Source organism: Chrysochloris asiatica, unplaced genomic scaffold (genome assembly GCF_000296735.1).
Source record: "Chrysochloris asiatica unplaced genomic scaffold, ChrAsi1.0 scaffold00246, whole genome shotgun sequence".
Lineage (NCBI taxonomy): Eukaryota > Metazoa > Chordata > Mammalia > Afrosoricida > Chrysochloridae > Chrysochloris > Chrysochloris asiatica.
In genome coordinates, this window is record NW_006408764.1 from 2,657,916 (window position 1) to 2,680,334 (window position 22,419).

At 40.1% G+C, this 22,419-nt stretch overlaps 1 protein-coding gene across 1 annotated transcript in view; it reads right to left on the reverse strand.

The window, feature by feature from the left end:
* The window catches only part of DAG1 (dystroglycan 1 (dystrophin-associated glycoprotein 1)), an 86,572-nt gene that overhangs the window by 14,948 nt on the left and 49,205 nt on the right, over window positions 1-22,419 (reverse strand). Inside the window, exon 2 of the mRNA XM_006873600.1 lies at window positions 8,062-8,461. Within this exon, the coding sequence (XP_006873662.1) occupies window positions 8,062-8,340 (279 nt within the window). The 5' untranslated portion in view covers window positions 8,341-8,461. The remainder of the gene's footprint in view (window positions 1-8,061; window positions 8,462-22,419) is intronic.

The window sequence follows — 22,419 nt, forward strand, 5'->3', positions numbered from 1 at the left end:
CTGATGATGTGCCCTGTAAACTTTCACTCAATCCAAAATAAAAACATTTAATAAAAAAAAAAAAAAGTAAGGAAATGCTTAAAAGATTGACAGAGTCACATCACAAAAACAGCTTAAAGGAACTCCTAACAGTCAAATCTGGGACAATTTGAACACCACAATAATTAAGAACAGCAATAAATTACAATGCACTTAAAACTATGAAACAATGTGTCTGTTCTAATAATGGACAAATAAACATATGGCTACTAATCAGACGGATGGGTTGAGGGCCACTTCGCCAATTTGGAAAATACAGCAAGAAGCCAAGTCTGAAAGAGTAAAAGAGTGTGAGTCAGAGACAGAGAGAGAGAGTGTGTGTGTGTGTGTGTGTGTGTGTGTGAGTCACAGGGTCCAGGGCCATACAAGACATGGGACACCACAGGCCTCAGGTGAGCTTGGTCTCTTGCTGCCCCTGACACAGGATTGGGCAGTCTTTGATAATCCATAGCAGGCTTTATAGGGACTAAAGGGGCACTCATTGGGTTTTGTGGGAAAGCTGCTTTTGCCAGAGTAAAGGGAAAGAGCTCCAATGCCCCAGGTGCCGTTCAAGGTAAGCCTACAAGAGGCGCTGTGCCCGTGCAGACAGAAAAAACAGAAGCCTGGGGAGGACCCGAGCTTGGCCTATGTTCTGGGGCAGAAAGGGGCTGGTGTGACCAAGGTACAGTATACAAAGGAAAGGAGGTAGAAGAGGAGGCCTGAGGCTGATCACATGGGGTGTGATCACTCTTAAGCGAGGCTCAATAATGGGGGGGGAGGGATGTGTGGGAAGATTTAAACTTTAAAAAAATAAAGACTTCTCTCAACTTCAGCATGGAGAATAGATTGAGAGCTCAGGCTGGAGGCAGGGTGGGACAGAGTCTGAGAAGAAGTGAGCAACACTGGCAGCTTAGATGAAGGGCAGCAATAATGTACCCTGGATATCACCCCAACAAGACTCTTTGGGACCAAGGGCTTAAACCATATTTACATACGCAAGAATATTGGGCAGTCATTAAAAATTATAATGCCAAAGTATACAAAATGATCACAGGAAAAGACTCAAGCTACAGTTTAAAAAGTTAAAAACATATGTCCATTCTGCATATAACATAGACACCTGTTAATGAGCACACAAAACAATGGAGTTCACTCTGTCATAGGAATAAGAAGATTTTATCTTTCCTTTTTCTGTATTTCCAGTAGTGCACATGTATACAACATTATCATGTTGTTGTTTAGAGCTAGCTGGTTGTTGAGTCAGTTTTGACTCATAGTGATCCTGTATAAGGTTTCTAAGGAGCAGCTGGTAATTTTGAACCACTGACCTTGTGGTTAGCACCACACATTATTATATTGAAAGAAAGACAACTCCTTTAATACAGATCTTTTCAATCCTGTTTTACAAATGGGGAAACATTTGTAAAAGTGCAGGAAACATAAAAAACTCCTAGAATGAGGTCAGGCCTTCTGACCAACTCCCTGCCCCAAACTGCCTTGTGAGCAAGGCTCTTTGGGATGAAGAGTCACATCCCTCTTTTCCTACAGGCTGGCTAACTACAAACTAATCTGTTTTCCATAAATCAATAAATATGTCCAGATAGAATCCTGTTTTCCCACCAAGAAAGCTTCTTTACTTCCCTGGTGAATAAGCATATTAATTTTCTCAGCCAAATATGGCAAATACCAGGCTCAAGTATGTCAGTTCAAAACACTTCTGAGAGACAATATACAATAGAATGAATGTAAAACTAATGTTCTCCCATGTAAACTATCACATAATTCACAATAAAACATTTAAAAAAGAAAGAAAGAAAAAAAAAACAAACTTCTAAATAGGACTAACCCAATAAGACATCCCAATGGTCACTGGAACAAGATTCGGGTACGGAGAGGTTCAAATTTGACCTTGGAAAAGAAATTACTCTCCAAAACTGTTGCTCTTCATCTAATGTCCTACTCACTGGTGTAGTATGAAATTACAAAGAAATCTTGGGCAAACGTCTGCAAACTAGGAAAGGTTTCTGTAGAAGTGAACTGGTACACAGCTCACTATCTTTAGAAATATGGTCACTCCTGAGATCATAAGCCATCCCTGAAAATATGACATGATCTAAGGGAAGGGAAGACCAGGCAAGGAAAGGGCCTACTGAGAGGTACAGCTACTTTATTCAAGCTCATACCTGCCCTGGGTGCCTTGTGGCATCCATCTTCCCATTCTACCTTCTCCTTTGTTCAGCAAAAAAACAAAGTAACAAATAAGGCCTCTTATATACCAACCTCATTCCCAGTCCCACCCACTGCTCTCCTCCTCACTTTCAAGCCAAAACAAAACCCACAGCCAAAGAGTCAATTCTGACTCTTAGCAACCCTATAGGACAGAGAAGAACTGCCCCACAGAGTTTCTTAGGCTTTAACCTCCTCATTTGAGACATCTTTAATCATGGACCTAGAGCAATTTTTCCTCATGCCCAGGCTTTAAGTAGCACTGTCACCAACTTAAAAAAAAAAAAAATCTCTCAATACAATATTGTTTAATCAGTAGTTGAGGTGAATATGTTTTGAAAGGTTTGGCAATTAGAAAAACCCTGAGATCTATCTGCCTGTAGCTAAGATCCTATTTCTGACATTTTATTGTTAAAATGTTCCTCATTCATCAACTCTTTCATTTTCCCTTATCTCCATTATCCAAAGATAACAAATTTTGTATATCTACCTCAGAGCTGTCTCCAAAGGGTTCTGCTGTGCTTAGCTGTAGCTAGTTATGACCAGGAAAATTGTTTTGTGGGCCTGGTTCCTTGTTCTGTTAGCCAGAGCTGGCACAGGCAGACAAATGGGTGCTTGCCAACTTGCTTGTTTCTGAACCACAAGCCCTAAGGATGTACATTTTTAAATGGCTACAAATTCTAAGCCACTCTTTCCACTGAAAGGAGCTACGTCTCTTTCCCCTGAGTCAGGACAGGTGGCTACTTTGATAAATGGAATATATACCAGGCCTTAAGAAACTGGTGTCTTCTACTTCCTGGTTTCTGGAATACTCAGTCTAGGAACTCAGTTGCCTTGCTGGGAAGAAACCCAAGCAGCCCATGGAGAGGTCTACATGGAGAGGAACCACAGATGCTTGACCTAAAGCTCCAACTAAGTTCCCAGTCAAGTAGGCAGCAACAACTTGCCAGCTATAAGTAAGTTATCTTAGAAATGGATCCTCAACCCCCTTTAAAGTGTTCCAATGAATGTCATGTGATGAGTCTCCTGGATAAGCCCTAAATTAATGGCCCATAAAATGTGAACAAAACTACTAAGTTCAGAGGTAGTTTATTACAGACCAATAGAAGCCAGAACACTGTGTATAGGTACAGAAGTCTAATTGGAGACTAGATATAAAAACTATCAAAAGGTATGTTCTTGTTAAGTGCCATCAAATCAGTTCCAACTCTTAGGGACTCTATATAGGGTTTCTGAAGTTGTAAAACTTTGTGGGAGCAGAAAGTCTTAACTTTCTCCCATGGAGTAGTTGGTGGGCTTGAACCATCGACCTTGTGGCTCGCAGTCTGGTGTTTATACTACAGAGACACTATACTCCACTGGCAAGTTTTGTTACTGTTGTTATGTCGTCGAGTCAGTTCCAACTTACTGTGACCCTGTATATTTAAGGGGTTCCAAGAAGCAGCTGGTAAGTTTGAACTGTCAACTTTGCGGTTCAAACCAACCTCCTGGCCAAGTGCTTATCCTACAACACCACACCAGGACTCCTGACACAGTATAGACCTTGAAATATTTTTAGTTCATTTTCAAGCCACACCTCAAGGGAGAAATACTCTATTGGCAGAGGTCAGCAACTATAACCATGGACCAAATCTGACCTGCCAGTTGTTTTTGTATGGTCCATGAGTTTAAAATGGGGTTTGCATTTTTAAATAATTGAAAAAATTCAAAAGTATCGTTTTCATGCCATGTCAAAATAATATAAAATTCAAACTTCTGTCTCAGTGTTCCCAAACAGTATCCACGGAAAGATCATTCACTTCTTATCACCCATCCATGGCTACTTCTGCACTACACTGGAAGGACTGCAGAGTTGCAACAGAAATAGGATGGCCTGCAAATTCTAAAATATTTACTATCTGGCTGAGAAAAAAACATGCCTGGTTTAGATGTTCGGAGCTTGAGAGTATACACACACCTCCTCGCTCCAACTGGTAACAATCTAAAATCTAGGGAAAATTCCAAACCCTCACAACCCTATACAGAAGAATGGTTCTTCCTCACTGAAAACCTTTCTGTTTCACCTAATTCTCATCCTGCATGAGGTAAGAAACTCTTCTGCCACAGGTCTCAGATTCCCTAGTTCTCTGGGTTGTTCTCCAAAAGGTTATAATTCTGGTTCTCAGGTAATCAAAAATACTAGCAAACATAATCTCTAAATGAGAGCAAAACTCTGCAGTGCAGAGAATTACTCTGTATGGCTCTTCTACCATAGCCTTTGTAACTCCCACCAAATTACTTTTTTCCTGATGGGTCTGGGTAAGAGAAGGTGGGGGAAGATGCTGAAAGGATTATGATTCCACTGTGAATAATTGTTACCAGGATTAATTATGATCGTAAAACTTGGAACTCTAATGTGATTATAAAATGAGCCATCTCAGACACAGGAAGGGGAAATCACATTACCATCAAAAAAGAAGAGCCAGGAGTAAACCTTGTCCTCTGAACCCCAAGATCTCTGAACACTGAGCCTCCTTTGACCTAAGGACACAAAGCTGTAACACTAGAGGAGCAGCAGAGGAATGGCAGAGAAGCAGCAGCAGAAGCAGAACCAACACAAGACAGTGGTGGGCTTCACAACCAACAGTGTTAAGTGTCTTTAGTCAGGAAGCTGACTTGTGGAGTGAGGCACCTCCAGGCACTTAATTGCTGATCCAGAAAGCCAGAACGGAGTGCCTTCATGTCAGAATTTTGAAAGACAAAGTCTTACTACCCCAGCTTCTAAGGAACATTCTGGCTGTATTTCTTCCAAAATAGATTTATTTGTTCTTCTGGTAGTCAATGGTATTCTCAATATTCTTCACCAGCACCATAAGTCAAATGCATTGATTCTTCTATGGGCTTCCTTTTTCATTGTCTAACTTTCACACATGCATATGAAGCTACTGAAAATACTAAGGCTTGCATCAGGCGCGCCTTAGCCCTCAAACTGTTATCTTTGCTTTTGAACACTTTAAAGAGGTATTATAAAGCAGATTTGTCCAATGTAATAATACATCATTTGACTTCTTGACTGCTGCTTCCATAAGAGTTGATACTGGATCCAAAAAAAATGAAGTCTTTGACAACTTCAATCTTTTCTCCATTTATCATGATGCTTTTATTAGGGTCCACATATGAGAATCATTTTTTCTTTACACTGAGATGCAATCCATACTGAAGGCTGTGGTTTTTGATCTTCATCAGTAAGTATTTTACATTCACTTCCGGAAACCAAAGTTGTATCATCTGCATATCTTCCTCCAATCCTCAAGCCTTGTTCTTTTTCATATAATACAGCTTTTCAGATTATCTGCTCAGCATGCAGACTGAGTTAAGTATGGTGAAAGGATACAATCCTGGTGCAAACCTTTCCTAATTTTTAACCATTCAGAATCCCCATTTTCTATTTGAATGACTACTTCTTGAGCTATGTACAAGTTCCTCATGAGCACAATTAAGTGTTCTGGAATACCCATTCTTAGCAATGCTATCCATAGTTTGTCATGGTCTACATAGTCAATAATGTTTGCACAGTCAATAAAGCACACGTAAACATTTTTCTGATGTTCTCTGCTTTCAGCCAAGATCCATGTGGCACTAGCAATATTACTGTTACCACTATTTCCAAGATTCTTCTGAATCCAGCTTGAATTTTTAGCAGTTCCCTGTCAATGTACTGTTGCAACCATTTAATTATCTTAAGCAAAGTTTTACTTGCATGTAATATCAACAATATTGATAGATGATTTTTATATTGCATTGGGTCACCTCTCTTTGGAATAGACACAAATATGGATCTTTTCCAATCAACTGGCCAAGCAGCTGTATGTATTCCAAATTTCTTGGCATAGATGAGTAAACCTTCCAGTGCAACATTAGTTTGCTGAAAGATTTCAGTTTGTATTCCATCAAATTCTGGAGCCCCATTTTTCACTAATGCCTTCAGTGTTGCTTGAACTTCTTCCTTCAGTACCAATGGCTCTTGATCAGATGCAACTCTTCTTATAATGATTTAACATCGACCATTTCTTTTTGGTACAGTGATTCTGTGTATTCTTTCCATTTTCTTTTGATGCTTGCTGCATCATTCAGTATTTTGCCACATTGATTCTGTTGCTAAAAGCTGTCAATTTAGTTCCAATTCATAGCCACCCTTATAGTGTTTCTGAGGAGTGACTGGTGGATTTGAGTCACCAACCTTGTAGTTAGTAGTCTAGTGCTTTTCCTACAGTGCCACACCAGGATGCCATTTTGCCAATAGAATCCTTTAATATTGCAAGTCAATATTGCTTGAATTTTTCCTTCAATTCTTTCAGCTTGAGAAACACTGAGCATGTTTTTCCCTTTTGGTGTTCTAACTCCAGGACTTTGCACATTTCATTATAACACTTGACTTTGTCTTCTTGAGCTGTCCTTTGAAATTTTATGTTCAGCTCTTTTACTTCCTTATTTCTTCTACTTGCTTTAGCTTCTCTACACTCAACAGCAAGTTTAAGAGCCTCTTCTGACATCCATTTTGGTCTTTTCTTTCTTTCCAGTCTTTTTAATGGCCTTTTGCTTTCTTCCTTCCCTGTATTATGTTCTTGATGTCAACCATAACTATTCTGTTTAGTGCACCAAATCAGTTCTTGAGAGGGTCTCTGAATTCAGATAGGATATGTTTAAGGTCATGTTTGGCTCTTGTGAACTTGTTTTTATTTCTTTAGCTTCAGTAGGAACCTGCATATAAGCAACTGATGGTCTGTTTCACAGTTGCCTCCTGGCCTTGTTTGGATAGACATTGACCTTTTCTACCATTTCTTCCTACAGATGTAGTCAAGTTAATTCCTACATAGTCCATCTGGTGAGATCCAAATATATAGATGTGTTTTATGTTGTTTTAAAAAGGTAGTTGCAATAAAGTTGTTGGTCTTGCAAAATTCTATCATGCTATCTCTAGCATCATTTTTATCACCACGGCCATGTTTTCCAACTACTGATCCTTCCTCTTTGTTTATAGCCTTAGCACCAATCACCAGCAATTATCAATTTATCTTGATTGCATGTTTGATCAATTTCAGACTGAAGATGGTAGAATTCTTCAATTTCATCATCTCTAGCTTTCGTGGCTAAGGAGGTCTGGTAGTGTCGTGGTTACGCGTTGGGCTGCTAGCCTCAAGGTCAGCAGTTCGAAACTACCAGTAGTTTTGCAGGAGGAAGAAGAGGCTTTCTGCTCATGTAAAGATTAACAGCCTGGGAAACCATATACAGGGACTATGAGTCAGAACCGACTCCAAGACATACTACCACCATCAGCTTTAGCGGCTGGAACATAAATTTGAATAATAATGGTATTAACTAATCTTCCTCATAAGCATATGGATATTATCCTATCACAGGCAGCATTGTACTTCAAGATAAAAAAGCTAGATCAAAACATTTAAGAGTTTTGTATTTCTTGGCTGTAGTCCCATGATCTATGAAAGACACCTTTTTCTTATACATGCAACAGGCCTGCCTCCAAAATCTATGCCTCAGTGATTACAAGAAAACTCCAGAGTACATAGGTAAACGCTTTTTAATGGTGACATCCTCAAAACGGGAACAGGAAGGTTTAGGGTGCTATTCTGAGCTATATGAGGACCTTTTTATAAACAAACACTCAGTGACTGACCCTCTTCTAAGGGGTACTTACTTAGCAGGCCCTAAGAGAACTGAGTTCAGAACTGCCGAAGTGTAGAACTGAGAAGGAAAAAGCATTAGAACTAAAATAGAAGATGAGACAACTCCCTCATTTACACTTTATATCAGTCTCACCTTGATGACTTCTCCACTGGAGGCAATTAAATCTGCTGGAATGGTCACTCGAAATGAGCGTCCAACAACAGCTGTGCCATCAGGAATGCCAACCACTGTGGGAACAGCCTCACGGAGGTCTGAGAGCACCGAGTGCATTGATGCCTCAAGCTGGTTCTCCCAATCCCTCACGGTCTCTGAGGGTTCACTGGGCCAGCGGGAGTGAACCAAGGCCACCAATAGCAGAAGGACAAAGGTCCTCCCCCAGAATGGGGGCAGCAGCAAGAGGCTCCCAGACATCCTTGTACTGGGCCCAACTTTGTTCCGTCAGTACTCTCTCTAAGGAAGGAGGTGAGCGACGTGGTCCCAGAACTGGGTCCTCACCCTCTGTACACCTGCTCCATTCCAGAGTACCCAGAGCCTGAAAAAGAAAAAAAAAAAAAAAACAGACTAAGACTTCAGCAATTCCCATGGTTTCAAAGTCATATACAGGCAATTACTAACACCACCTAAGTCTTCCTTCCAAAAACATCTACCCTGAGTCGAATCAAGCTTCTTGCCCTACAGGGTATGGCATAGCAGTCAAAGCACTGAACACTGGAAAAGTGGCTGAGAAAAGCTCTAAGTATAAAATACACACCAGATTTTGAAATCTTAGTATTATAAAAGGATATGAAATATCTCATTAGTATGTTTTAAATATTGACTATATATTGAAATGAAAATTTTGGATATACTGAGTTAAATAAAATATATATACTATCAAAATCAACTTCACATGTTTACCTGTTTTTTTGTCTTTAATATAAGGCTACCAAGAAATTGTAAATGACATATGAGGCTCACATTACATTTCTGTTAGGGAGGGCTGCTCTCCTAACTACCAGTTTATAGGAAACACAGGAGCCATGAGAGACAACCAGGCAAATTCAGAATGTGGGACTTTCTATAAAATGAATGGCATGGTCACTCCAAATGTCAACATCACTAAAAGCAAGGGGACTGGTGTATCTTTAGAGACAGCAACCAGAAAAAGTGTGTATATATCTTAACTGGATCCTGGATTTACAGCTCATGATACCCTGGTTCTAGGTCCTCAGACACCCAAATGCCTTGTGGGACTTATTGGCTCACAAGTGCCCACAGCCATCATGAGCAACTTCACATTTCAGAAAAGGATTAAACCCAGGCTGCCAAGAAGCTATATGACATCTTTTGACCTGGGTACTGCAAAGTAGATAAACTCAAAATTGCTAAGGAAACAAAGCCACTGAAACAAACAATATACTCTAAAGTCAGTACAATTCCCAATTCAATTTTTTTGTTGTTGATTTTGCTGTTCCTGCTTGTTATGTGTTTGAACAACAACAAAAGTTGCCACAGAATTAATTCTGATTTATGGTAATCTCATGGTATCAGTGAAGAACTGTGCTCAATAGGGTTTTCAATGGCTGATTTTTCAGAAGTGCCACCTCAGAGTGAACTCAAACCCCCAAGCTTTCAATTAGCAAAGTGAAAATGTTAACTGTTTGTACCACCCAAGCAAGGATCCTGGAACTTAAATTCAAACCTAAAATCCGTAAAACAGCCAAAACCCAAGAAAGCAAAACAATCATGAATACTGCCTTACCAAACATCAAGACTTATCATAAAGCTATTATACCAATAAATAACATCATGATAAATGGAGAAATGACTGAAGTTAATCTACAAACAATACTCAAGGAAACAGCAGCCATGAAATCAAACATTGTACTACATTAGGCAAATCTGCTGCAAAAGACCTCTTTCAAGTATTCAAGAGCAAAGGTATCAGTTTAACGACTAAGATACATCTGACCCCATCTGTGGTATTTTCAGTTGCCTCATATGCCTGTGAAAATTGGACAATGAATAAGGAAGACTGTAGAAGAACAGATGCGTTTGAATTATGGTGTTAGAGAAGACTATTAAAAAGTACCATGGTCTCTAACTGGAGTACCTAAAAAGGGGTTCTATAACTTGCCAATGAAATAGGCTTCTTGTTGAGGTTTTGTAGTGTGTATAGGACCTAAGGTGGAATCCTGAGCCCCATCTAGGCCCTTAGGAAGTGGGACATTCTCACTTGAAAGGACATGCAGACCAGCCCGGAGCGGCTAAAGGAACAGAAGATACTTCCCGAAAGAAAGAGCAGCAGGTAAAACCAAAACCAAAAATGGCAGTCTGTTTGGTTATTACAAGAACAAGCACGCTGTTCACTGGGGAGCCATAAAGGAAAACAATCAAGTCCCTTCAGGACAAACCCCCCTGCGAGAGTGAAATTTAAAGGGAACACATGAGCAGGCATGCAAGTTCGCTGGCAACCAAGTTGGTCTACATGTGAGTGGAAGTGGCAGAAAGGCAGCAATGAAGATATGGGCTGAGTTCAACCACGTTCCATAGACATCTGTCAACCTTGAGATGAGAAAGAGAAGAGGAAGGGCTGGCTGTTCCAAAGTTTGGGGAAACTTGGGGGAAGTTTAAGCCCAAGAACACTGACCTAGCCACAAAGGACTAGAGCTGAGAGCGAAGTGCCCAGCTGATAAGAAGTGGTGGGGTACACCAAAGCTTGTAGATAGTACCCATCTGACCTAGCTTGCATAGCTTGATGACCAGAGCTCGACTAGAAGAAGATAAAGAAATCTGACACAGGAAGAAAATGAAACTTGCTACAATACAATTTTCTGGAATTAACCTATACTTACAGATGTAGTAACACAAAATACCAACCAAGAGGGAAGGAGTCTTCCCTTCAGTATACGGTTGATAAGGAAATACAAATTAGACATTGACAATCTAAAATGGGAAAGCTGTAAAGGTACAAAGTAGCTGGCTTACAAGTTTTCAAGAGGGAATTTAGTTTCAGAGTGTGTGGTGGAAGGTAAAATCCTCAGTGAACAGTTTTCACCTTATCTAAATGGGTCTGGCGAAAGGAGATGGGGATAGGACTCTTTTGATTCAATAGTGGGTAATAGTTATCATGAGTAATTGCAATTGTCACAACTATAAAGGTAGAAGTTGTGTAACATAAAGGGGAGAGTAGTTAATCTTACATTTCATGACCAAAGGACCCTAGGACCATCAAGAGAGAAAAGCATGAGTGGAACATGGGACCCTAATCAGAGAAGCAACTACACTAGAGATGGAGGCAGAGGTGATGACATGGAGAGACAGAATTGCTTGAAGACTCTAGACTCATGGAAAGAGAAAGGTTGTGTGCTGGCAGCCAGGAGGCAGACTTGCAGAATGTGCCCTTTGGTTGTTTTAATGATTATATATTCCTGAGTTTTTCTGTGGACATTTAAAAAAACAAAAAACCAGAGAGAATAGAAGCAAATACTATTAAATAATGATGCATAGAGGGGATTGTAACCATTGCAATGAAAAAAACACAACAGGATGAGTGCAAAACTGATGTTCTCTCATGTAAACTATCACTCAATTCACAATAAAAGCTTTTTTTTTTTTTTAATTAAAAAAAAAGGGTCTGCCAGAACAAACCAATCTGTCTTGGAAGAAGTACAGAAAGAATGTTCCTTAGTTCCTTAGAAGCTAAAGACAGGATGGCAAGACTGTTTCTCTCCAACATGTTATTAAGAGGGACCTGGAGAAGGACATCATGTTTGGTAAAAATAGAGGGTCAGCAAAAAAGAAGACTCCCAAGGAAATGGACTGACACAGTGGCAGCAGCAATGGGCTCAAATGTAACAACTGTGAGGAGAGCACACAGCACTGTTTTCCTCTGTTGCGCATAGGGTTGTGGTAAGAGTTGGAACCAACTCATATAGGCACCTAACATTAACTGTATTAAAGTAGTATCACATAGGTAGGTGGACAAGCAAACTATGGAACCAGAGTGAGAGTTGAAAAGCAATTTGCAAAGAAACTGTTCAAGTAAAGGCTCAAAGTGCCTGGGTGGTGCCAACGGTTTGCACTGAGCTGCTAACTAAAAGGTTCAAACCCACCCAGCAGCACCACAGAAAAACAGACCAGGAGATCTTCCATAAAGATTACAGCCAAGACACCCTATGGAGCAGTTGTATTCTGTAACACATTATGTCTTCTAAATCACATCAACAAGGAATAACAAAATCAACATTCTATGTGGGGTGGGGCAATAAGGTTCCTCTCATCATAACCAAAAGAAAATCCAAGTAGATTAGGTACCCAAATGTGAAAAGAAGAACTTGAAAATTGTTAGAATTAAATATAGCAGAATGTCAAGATAAGGAAGTTATTTCATTAAAAGACTTCAAAACACACAACATAAAAAGACAACTGGCTTTTTACTTCTATAAAAACGGGATACATATATTCTTTCCCCTAAGTACAACTAAAAATCCTGAATATGTAAATATGATATACACATCTTCTACTACCTTTGAGGTCAATTCTGACACACAGTTACCCTATAGGAACAGACTAGAATTGCACAACATATCTTTGACTACCATATCCTTCTCCCACAGTGGGCTCAAACCACCAACCTTTAGTAACAGCTGATATTTTAATCTCTGTGCCACCAGGGCGCCTATCTTAGGACACAAAAAGGTAGTGAGGAGTCCTGGTAGTGTAGTGGGTTACACATTGAGCTGCTAAGCACAAGGTTAGCAGTTTGAGGCCAACAGGTGCTCCATGGAATAAAGATGAGGCTTTCTGCTCCCATAAAGATTTACAGCCTTGGCAACCCCATACAGGGTTGCTATGAGTGGGAATTGATTCTACAGCACACCACCACCACCACAAAAGATGGAAAGGAAAATATAGACTGGCTTGGGACAGACATCAAGACTTGAGGAATGACTGAAACTTTTTTCCATCAGGACAATGCACTGTGTTTTCTTTGCCCATCAACCCAACAGCCCTGATCTTGCCCCCTTCAGACTTCGTTCTGCTGCCCAAACTCAGTGAACATTTAAAAAGAACAGGATCTGAGTCCCTGGAAGATGCCCAAATTGTCGTTTGACATAGTGTAAATCAATGTATGCAGAATTCTTCAGTGAAAGGTTAAGAGAAATGGAAACACTGCCTTCAGAAGTGTATAGACCTAGATGGAGTATATGTTGAGAAACAACAGCTTCACATTTTGATATTTTTAATAAAGGTTTCTTTGATTTTGAAGTAATACTTTTATAATTAGCCTCATGTAGTAATGAATGATAAAAGGGTCAATCTATTAAGAAGACACAGCAGTACTAACTATATATTTACCAAACAATAAAGCTGTGAAATATGTAAAACAAAAACTGACAGAACACATTGTTCTTGTTGTTAAGTGCCATGAAGTTGGTTATGACTCATAATAATGCTACATAGTGTTTCTGAGAGTAACTGGTGGGTTTGAACTGTGTACCTGACAATTAACAGTCCAGTGCTTAGTCTATAACACCACACCAGGACTCATAGAACACATCAGACTGAGTGAAGTAAGTCTGATAGCAAAGAACAAATATTGCATGGTTTACAAGAACAGGAAAACCAAGTCCTTAGTGGTTACCAGGGGCAGGTAAAAAGGGATTGTGGGGGGATACTACTTAAGGAGTACAGCATTTTTATTAACTGTGCTGAAAATATTTGGAAATCAATATGGTTGTATACACTGTAAATATAATTGATGTCAGTGAGTTATACACATAAAGATGGTTGGAATGTTTTGTTACATACATTTCACACAATAAAATTTAAAGAAAACTCAAAGGAGAAATTCACAATTACAGTTGAAACCAACACCACTCTCAACAACTGACATAACTACAAAGCAATCAGCAAGGCTACCTTAGAACTCAAACATACCATCAACCAACAGTATCTAACTAACATTTATAGAATGCACTCTCTTAGAAACTGAAGTCCCGGTGTGGCGCTATGGGTTAATGCACTGGACTGAAAAGTCAGTTTGAACCACAAGGCTGGCAGTTGAAGCTCACCAGCTCTGCTCCTAGGAAACCCTATACAGGGTCGCTATGGGTTGGAACCAACTCGACAGCATCTAGCAACAATATCATCTTAGAAACTGAAGTCTTAATATGGTGCTATAGAATAAGAACTGGATGTCAAGGTCATTTGAACTGCAAAGTTAGCAGTTCAAATTCATCAGCAATTCCTCAGAAATCCTATACAGGGTTGCTATGAATCCAAACACACTCAATGCACTTGAAAACACCTTGGAAACTCTATGCAGGGTCACTGTGAGTTGGAATTGACTTGACAGCACTTAACAACGACAATCCAACAATAGCAGACCACACAATATTTTCAAGTGTTTATGGAAAATATACAAAACAGACTATACTCAGAACCGAAAGACAAAGTTCAACAAATTTTAAAAAACTGAAATCATACAGAATATGTTCTCCAGTTACACTAAAATCAAAATAACAATCAGTAACAGGAACATCTCCAAACACTTAGAAACAAAACAGCATCTAAATAATCCCCAGCTCAAAGAAAAAGTATCAACAGCAAAAATCACACTGAATTGAATTAGAAATTATCAAAAACTGTGGAGCCCAGCTAAGCAGTGCTTAGAAGGAAATTTATAGCATCAAATGCACTAGAAAAAATGTTTCAAACCAATAATCCCATCTCAAGAATCTGGAAAACAAGATCAAAATAAACTCAAGGTAAGCACAAATAAAGAATAAAGAGCAGAAATCAATAGTCTCTTTTCTATACATCTAACTCTTATTCAGTCAATGGCTCAGCTCAACCAATATCCCACAGGTTGTAAATTGTGAGACAACAAGGACATGTCTGCTCTGATCACTGATGTATGCCCAGTACTCACACAGCCCCAGACACACACCTAATGAATGAATGTAGAGAACAACTGTTTTTAACATCTTCCTGTGTCCTTCCTCCTTAATTTATTTATATCTCGATTTATTAAAGAGAATAGATCTTTTACTTTTCTGGTTTTCCATTTAAAATTTTTCAGCTTCTTTGAAAATAGCATCGGAAAAAAAAAAGAAAATAGCATCGGTTATAAGACACACCCTACCCTACCAGAAGCATAAGTTCAGTTGGCTATCTACGGATACATGATGACATGGGGTGTCTGTCTCATAGGCATGACTAAGTTTTCTACATTTAGCAGGCGGGCAATGTCTGGGGCACAACTCCAACTCCTCTGTATTGGTTTTCCATGCTCTGGGAGCAAAGATCCTTTTGCAACTTGAAAAAAAGCATCTTTGTATCTTTCTTGCTTCCTACAGCAAGGGCTATGTCTACCCATGTTAGGAATCTGGCAGACTGTATCCCCATACCCCTAATAGGACTTGGGATCTTCCTAACAGGTTTTTAACATGTAGTCTCATATTTGTAGTTCAAGCTCACCAGCTGCTCCTTAGAAACCCTATACAGGATCATGGGTCGGAATCGACTAGACAGCACTTAACAAGAAGTCATTAGGTGATGGAGGCACTGAAAAATCCTTCTTGTTTTTCAAGGGCCAAAGTCAAAGAGTTTGGGGTCAGAACATAGTGGGAGGAAATGGCACTCAAGATTCCAATGTAATACTACGAATACATCACAAAAACATTCACATTACACTCTCTGGAATACCACGTATGCAGTGCTCAGTACTGAGAAAAAGGTACTGGAAATGGGGCTCTCATCCCTCTGTGCTAGCACCCAGAGTCATGCTCGTCATGAAGTCCAAGCTCAACACTGTTCTTGTTGTTGTTAGGTGCCAGCAAGTTGATACTGACTCATAGTGACCCTAGGCACAACAGAACGAAACACTGCCCAGTCCTGGGCCAACCTCACAATTGTTGCCACACTTGAGTCCATTGACGCTGCCACTTTGCTAATCCATCTCGCTGGAGGTCTTCCTCTTTTTCTCTGACCCTCCACCTTACCAAACATGATATCCTTCTCCAGCAACTGGTCCCTCCTGACAATATGTCCGAAGTATGAGAGATGAAGTTTGACCACCCTGGCCTCAAAGGAACACTCTGGTTGCACTTCTTCCAACGCATATCTGTTGGTTCTTTTGGCAGCCCATGGCACTTTCAATATTCTCCTCCAACACCATAACTCAAAAGCATCAGTTCTTCTATGGTCTTCCTTATTCACTGTCCAGTTTTTGCATGCATATGAGGTTACTGAAAATACCATGGCTTGGGTCAGACGCACCTTAATCTTCCAAGCTGACATCTTTGCTCTTCAATACTTGAAAAAGTTCTTATGCAGATTTGCCTAATGCAATACGTTGTTTGATTTCTTGACTGCTGCTTCCGTGAGTGTTGATAGTTGATCCAAGAAGAATGAAGTCATTGACAACGTCAATCTTTTCTCTGTTGATAAGAATGTTGTTTATTGGTCCCATGATGAAGATTTTTGTTTTCTTTACATTGAATGTAATCCATACCGAAGGCTGTGCTCTCTGATCTTCATCAGTAAATATTTTAAGTCCTCTTCACTTTCAGCAAGCAAGGTTCTAGCCCAGTAAAATCTAACTTCATGAAGAGAGAACCTCCCAAAGTCTTGGTGAAGCTCCTGAACCAGGGCTTTGAACTGGTTCATGGCCAATGAAGCAACACCAAAAAATTTTAAATATGGGTGAACTAGAACACTCATCAGAATGGGAAAAAGCACAAGTCGAAATCCTGCTAGAAACTTAAATCTCCCGCTTAGGAAACAAGGGCAGTGTGCAAGTTAAGACAGCAATCAAATCTCTTACACAGCTGAGTTGAAAACAATGGTGCATGGTTCAAAGATGGCAACAACTGCACTACTATGAAGGTGTGTCAATCTCTCAAAGCCCTGGCAATAATCGAATGTTATACATAAGACTCCTGGAACAGTTCACTACACTTCTTCCAACTTTCCCATTTCAGTGCTTGAAGCAATCATTTTCTGGTTCCATTTAATAGTCCAACTGCCCAAATTTTAAAACCTTGAGTCAGTTCCAGTTTACCTCCTTGGCCATGACTGAACCGGTTCAAACCAGTTCAAAGACCTGCTCTGAACAAATGCCCACCAGTCATGGATATAAGGTGACAGATAAGGACAACGGCTGGGTAGCAGTTCCATTTCTCAGTCCAAGAAGCTTCATCCCTTGGAGCTCAGAAACCTTAAAAATGCTAACAGCTTGCAGTGGGTTGGACTACGGATTACTATTGTTCTACTCCCTCTTCTCTCAGTAAAAGTCTACATTTCTCCCCAAGAGCACAAACACCAAGGAAGAGAGCCCCAGAGAACCCCAGATACCCATCCCACACTTACCTGGGCCAGATGCACATTCAGCACCTAACAGAACACTGAGGCAGCTCTCCCAAAGAAAGCCTGCTGGGGGTAAAGGAAGATCTGAGCAGGGGGACTGTACCAAGCTCCTGGGAAATGAGCTACTAATGATGAAATGACAGTTTGGAGTGAGCAGCCCTCTGAGGAACAGAGCCAGCAGGTCCCCCCATGTCTGTCAAAGGTCATTCCAATGTTCCCTTCTGCTAGCTAAGACCAAGGGGAACTCTTCAGAGATGGACAAAGATGTTCAGAGGTACTTAAAAGGTGTTGTCCTAGGTAAATCAAGACACATAAAAGTTGCCCTGAAAGCAGGTACATTTGAAGTTTACCAGATTAACAAACAGATATACAACTAGACACGCAAAGGCATTATACAGTGATTGGAGACTGTCAAGGACTCCAAAGCATCTGAGGAAAGCTCAGAAGGAAAGGGTCCCTTCTCTCTGGGTCACCAACACCAATCCCCTACCTATATGAGACCCGAGTATGTACCCTGCTTGCAGGGAAGGGGTGGCGGGTGCAGCCTAAGAGGCACAAGGCCTTATGGCCCTAGTCTATCCTGACAGTCTGTGTTCTGGGATGTGAAAAGGGTCTCGAATCCCAGCCCCGGAAAACAGCAGCTCTGTTCTGTTTGGTTCAGGTTGTCTCCTCAGAGCTAATGAGAGCTCTGGCACACAAAAGGCTCAGTAAATAAGCGTGCGTCACTCAATAAATTGTGAGGAGCAGACGCTTATGTGGCTGCAACTTGATTCACAGTAAAATTGAGTATTTCCTCATATGCAGAAAACTCAAAGGATGGAACTTTAAGGCAACTTACTTAAAAACCCTTGAAAGAATGGCTCATTACTACTTTTTACTTTCTAAGAATGAAGGAAAAGTTACCAGTCAACTCATTATTAGCTATATAAATGCTCTAAAAAAAGTACTGTCAAAGGGCTATCATTCACCATGTTAATTAAAACATTTAAGAAAAATCATTTTTTCTTTTTTAAAATCAAACTAAATAAATAATAAAGTTCCATGTCTCTGTTTTAAAGGATTTTAGAAAGGTCTTAAAACAACCACTTTATGTTCCATCTAGCAAAGTCTTTTTTTGTTCGAAGTTGAAAAGTTTAAATTATATTTTAAATGTCAGTCTAACTTTAGTATAAAAATTGTGGAAAACTAACCAGTCTAAAACCGCTCAGTATGAGGGGTGACAGGATGTACTCAACACAAAAGAAAACAATGGTCTGAAGTCATTGTTTATTGGGTTCCAAATGCCAAAAAGTCAGCCAGCTTTCGCTGCTCCAAGTTAAACACAGGCCATTTTCATTCTTTGGCATCAGGTGAAGAAAGTTTTATGCCAAGTCCCTGGCAAAGATTCTAGGTATCATCCTAATATTGCTCACAGCTCAAGAATTAGACGAGGTTTCCCTGACATGGTTCCTGCCTGGCCTGCTGGGCTCCACACTCCTGGTGATATCATCAGAGGCATGAGGGTGACCTACGAAGACACCATCAGGGAGCTGGGAAACAAACCAATGAGGGCCAGAACATATACATAGCCATAGATTTAAAAGTAAAAGTAACTGCCAATACAAATCTTTAAATATTGAACTGGTCACCTTTAAACTAAACAACGGCTCAGCTAAATTAAAAAAAAAATTTCAATTTGATCTCATGTAAGTCTTTAATAAATTTTTTCATTTTATAATTGCCCTCTGGTAGAGCAGTCGTTACGAATTGGGCTGCAAACCTCAAGATCAGAAGTTTGAAATTACCAGCTGTTCCTCAGGAGAAAGATGAGTTTTTCTGCTCCCATAAGATTACAGCCTCAGAAGCCCTGTACAGGGCACTTAACAACAATAAAAGATTTATATAAGATCAAATTGAAAGTTGTAAACCTAAAGCAGGGATAGAGAATGTCCGGCCTGTGGGCCTTAAAACGCCTGTGAAATCATCTGGTATGGCCCTGCCAAGGCAACCGCAGTTCCAGCCATCACATTGTTGTTGTTAAGTACCGTGGAGTCCGCTCCAACTCATAGTGACCCTGCATAGGGTTTCCAAGGCTGTATATCTTTACGGGAGTAGCCTCATCTTTCTCCTGAGCCATCACATTAGGGGTGAGTTAATTAAATGTTTGACCAAATATTGCAAGCTTTATTTTATTTAAGTTTTTATTGTAAACCAAGTGATAGTTTACATGGGAGAACATCGGTTTTACACTCATCACTTCATTACAATGATTACAATGTCCTCCACGGATCACCATTCAACAGTATTTGCTTCTATTCCCTCTGCTTTTTTTTTTGTTTCTTTTTTATTTTGGGGGGAGTGTACACAAAAACACTCAGCAATATATAATCATTTAAACAACCAAAAGGCACATTCTGCAAGCCTGTCTCCTGGCTGCCAGCACACAGGCTTTCTCTTTCTATGAGTCTAGAGTCCTAAGCTGTTCTATCTCTCCATGTGTTCATCTCTGCCTCCATCTCTGGTGTTGCTGCTTCTCTGGATAGGGTCCCACATTCCTCTCGTGCTCTTCTCCCTTGATGGTCCTAGGGTCCTCTGTTCCTGGACTGTGAGATTAACTGCCCCCCACTTTTTGTTACAAAACTTCTACCTTTACAGTTGTGACAGCTGCAATTAGTCATGATAATAATTAGTCACTATTGAATCATAAGAATCTTATCCCCATCTCCTTTCACCAGACCCGTCTAGACAAGATGAAAACTATTCAGTGTGGAGTCTACCTTCCCCCGCACACTCTAAAACTAAACTCCCTCTTGAAAACTTGTAAGCCAGTAAATTCCTGCCCTTATAGCCCCTTCATTTTTGTTGTGGTTGTTAGGTGCCATCTAGTCAGCACCGACTCACAGCGACCTTATGCACAGCAGAACGAAACACTGCCTGATCCTGGGTCAACCTCACTACTGCTGCCACAATTGAGTCCATCAATGTTGCTACTTGGCCAATCCATCTTGTTGGGGGTCTTCCCCTTTTCCTCTGACCCTCCACTTTACCAAACATGATATCCTTCTCAAGCAACTGGTCCCTACTGATAATATGTCCGAAGTATGAGAGATGAAGTTTGGCCATCCTGGCCTCCAAGGAGCACTCTGGCTGCACTTCTTCCAACACATATCTGTTGGTTCTTTTGGCAGCCCATGGAACTTTGAATATTCTCCTCCAATACCATAACTCAAAAGCATCAATTCTTCTATGGTCTTATTTACTGTCCAGTTTTCACATGCATATGAGGTTACTGAAAATACCATGGCTGGGGTCAGGCGCACCTTAGTCTTCGAGCTGATATCTTTGCTCTTCAACACTTGAAAAAGTTCTTGTGCAGCAGATTTGCCTAAAATAATACATTATTTGATTTCTTGACTGCTGCTTCCATGAGTGTTGATAGTTGATCCAGTAAGAATGAAGTCCTTGACAACTTCAATCTTTTCTCTGATAATAAGAAAGTTATTTATTGGTCCAATGGTTAGAATTTTCATTTTCTTTATATCGAGACGTAATCCATACCAAAGGCTGTGCTCTTTGATCTTCATCAGTAAATGTTTTAAGCCCTCTTCACTCTCAACAAGCAAGGTTGTATCATCTGCATATCACAGGATGTTAATGAGTCTTCCTCCAATCCTGATGCCGCGTTTTTCTTCATTTAACCCAGCTTCTCGGATTATTTGCTCAGCATATAAATTGAATAAGTATGGTGAAAGAATACATCCCTGTCAGACCCCTCATTTTTAGGTAGCCAATATCAAGTTGCCCATCCCTATCAACCCTGTATACAGAGGGGATAGGATTGATACTTGATGTAAAGACTCATTCCCTCTCAGTGGGTATTTTGAACTACTACATCTATAAATATAGGTCAAGTTCATTAAATTGTAGCAATTTATACTTGTTGCCTCTGTAAAAAACATTTTTAAATCTTTCTCTAGTTGAGTTCTGATCAAGCTATCGGGACTAGGTCAAATGGGTCCTTATCTACACGTTTGGGCGACATTGTGCATCTCCCCTCACTTCATATCAGCTGGACGCTTCACTCACAGCTCTAGCACTCCATGGCTATGTCCTCATTCATGGGTAGCAGGCTAATTTTTAAGTTGATAATTTTGTATGGTGCACCAATCATAGTTATAAATTTTGGCAGAAAAAAGATTCACCATCTCTGCTCTAAAGCATGTATGTGAAGTTTAAGAAAGTCTAAACCTGTTGCCACTGAGTAAATTCTGACTCACAGCAACCCTACATGACAGGGTAGAACTGTCCCATAGGATATCTGCAACTGTAAATCTTTATGGAAGCAAATTGGCACATCTTTCTCCCTTATAGAGGATGTTAGGCTGAAATTGTTGACCTTTTGATTAGCAGCCAAGTATTTCAACCACTGCACTATTCGTCATGAGAAGTTTGTTGTTACTGTTACCTGTCACATTAGTTCCAACTTATAGCTACCCAATTTACAGCAGGCAAAACATTGCCAGGGCCTGTACTTCCTAACAATTGTTACTATGTTGAGCATACTGCTGCAGTCACTATGTCAATCCATCTCATTGCCAGTCTTTTTCCTTTTGCTGCCCCTCTACCAAGTATGATGTCCTTCTCAAAGACTGGAACCACTTGATGTCCAAAGTACATGAGACAAAATTTCACCATCTTCCCTCCTAAAGAATATTCTGGTTGTACTTCTTCCAAGATAGATTTGTTTGTTCTTCTGGCAGTCCATCCAATATTCTTTGCCAACATCATAATCCAAGTGATAAGTTTCATGACAAGTTTAAGGGTAGTAAATCTAAGTCAACAGTGGTTAAAGAATATAGTAGAAATAGCAAGAATAGTGACACAAGAAATGTGAAGAATATAACCAGTATCATTGAAATGCACATGTAGGAATTGTTGAATGTGGTATATCTGTTATGCATATTTTCACCCCCAAAAAGGTACAGTATGATACTCTGGAGATTAATAGCAGCCAAACTTCTGCCATTCCTAGACCCAGAAGTATGCTGAAACTGACTGGTGAAAGCCAATTGTTAAATTTTTAAAAAGGAAAATCAGAAAACAGATCAAATTCCTATGGAAACCAGACTTAACTGGACCCAAGGACTAAGGAACACC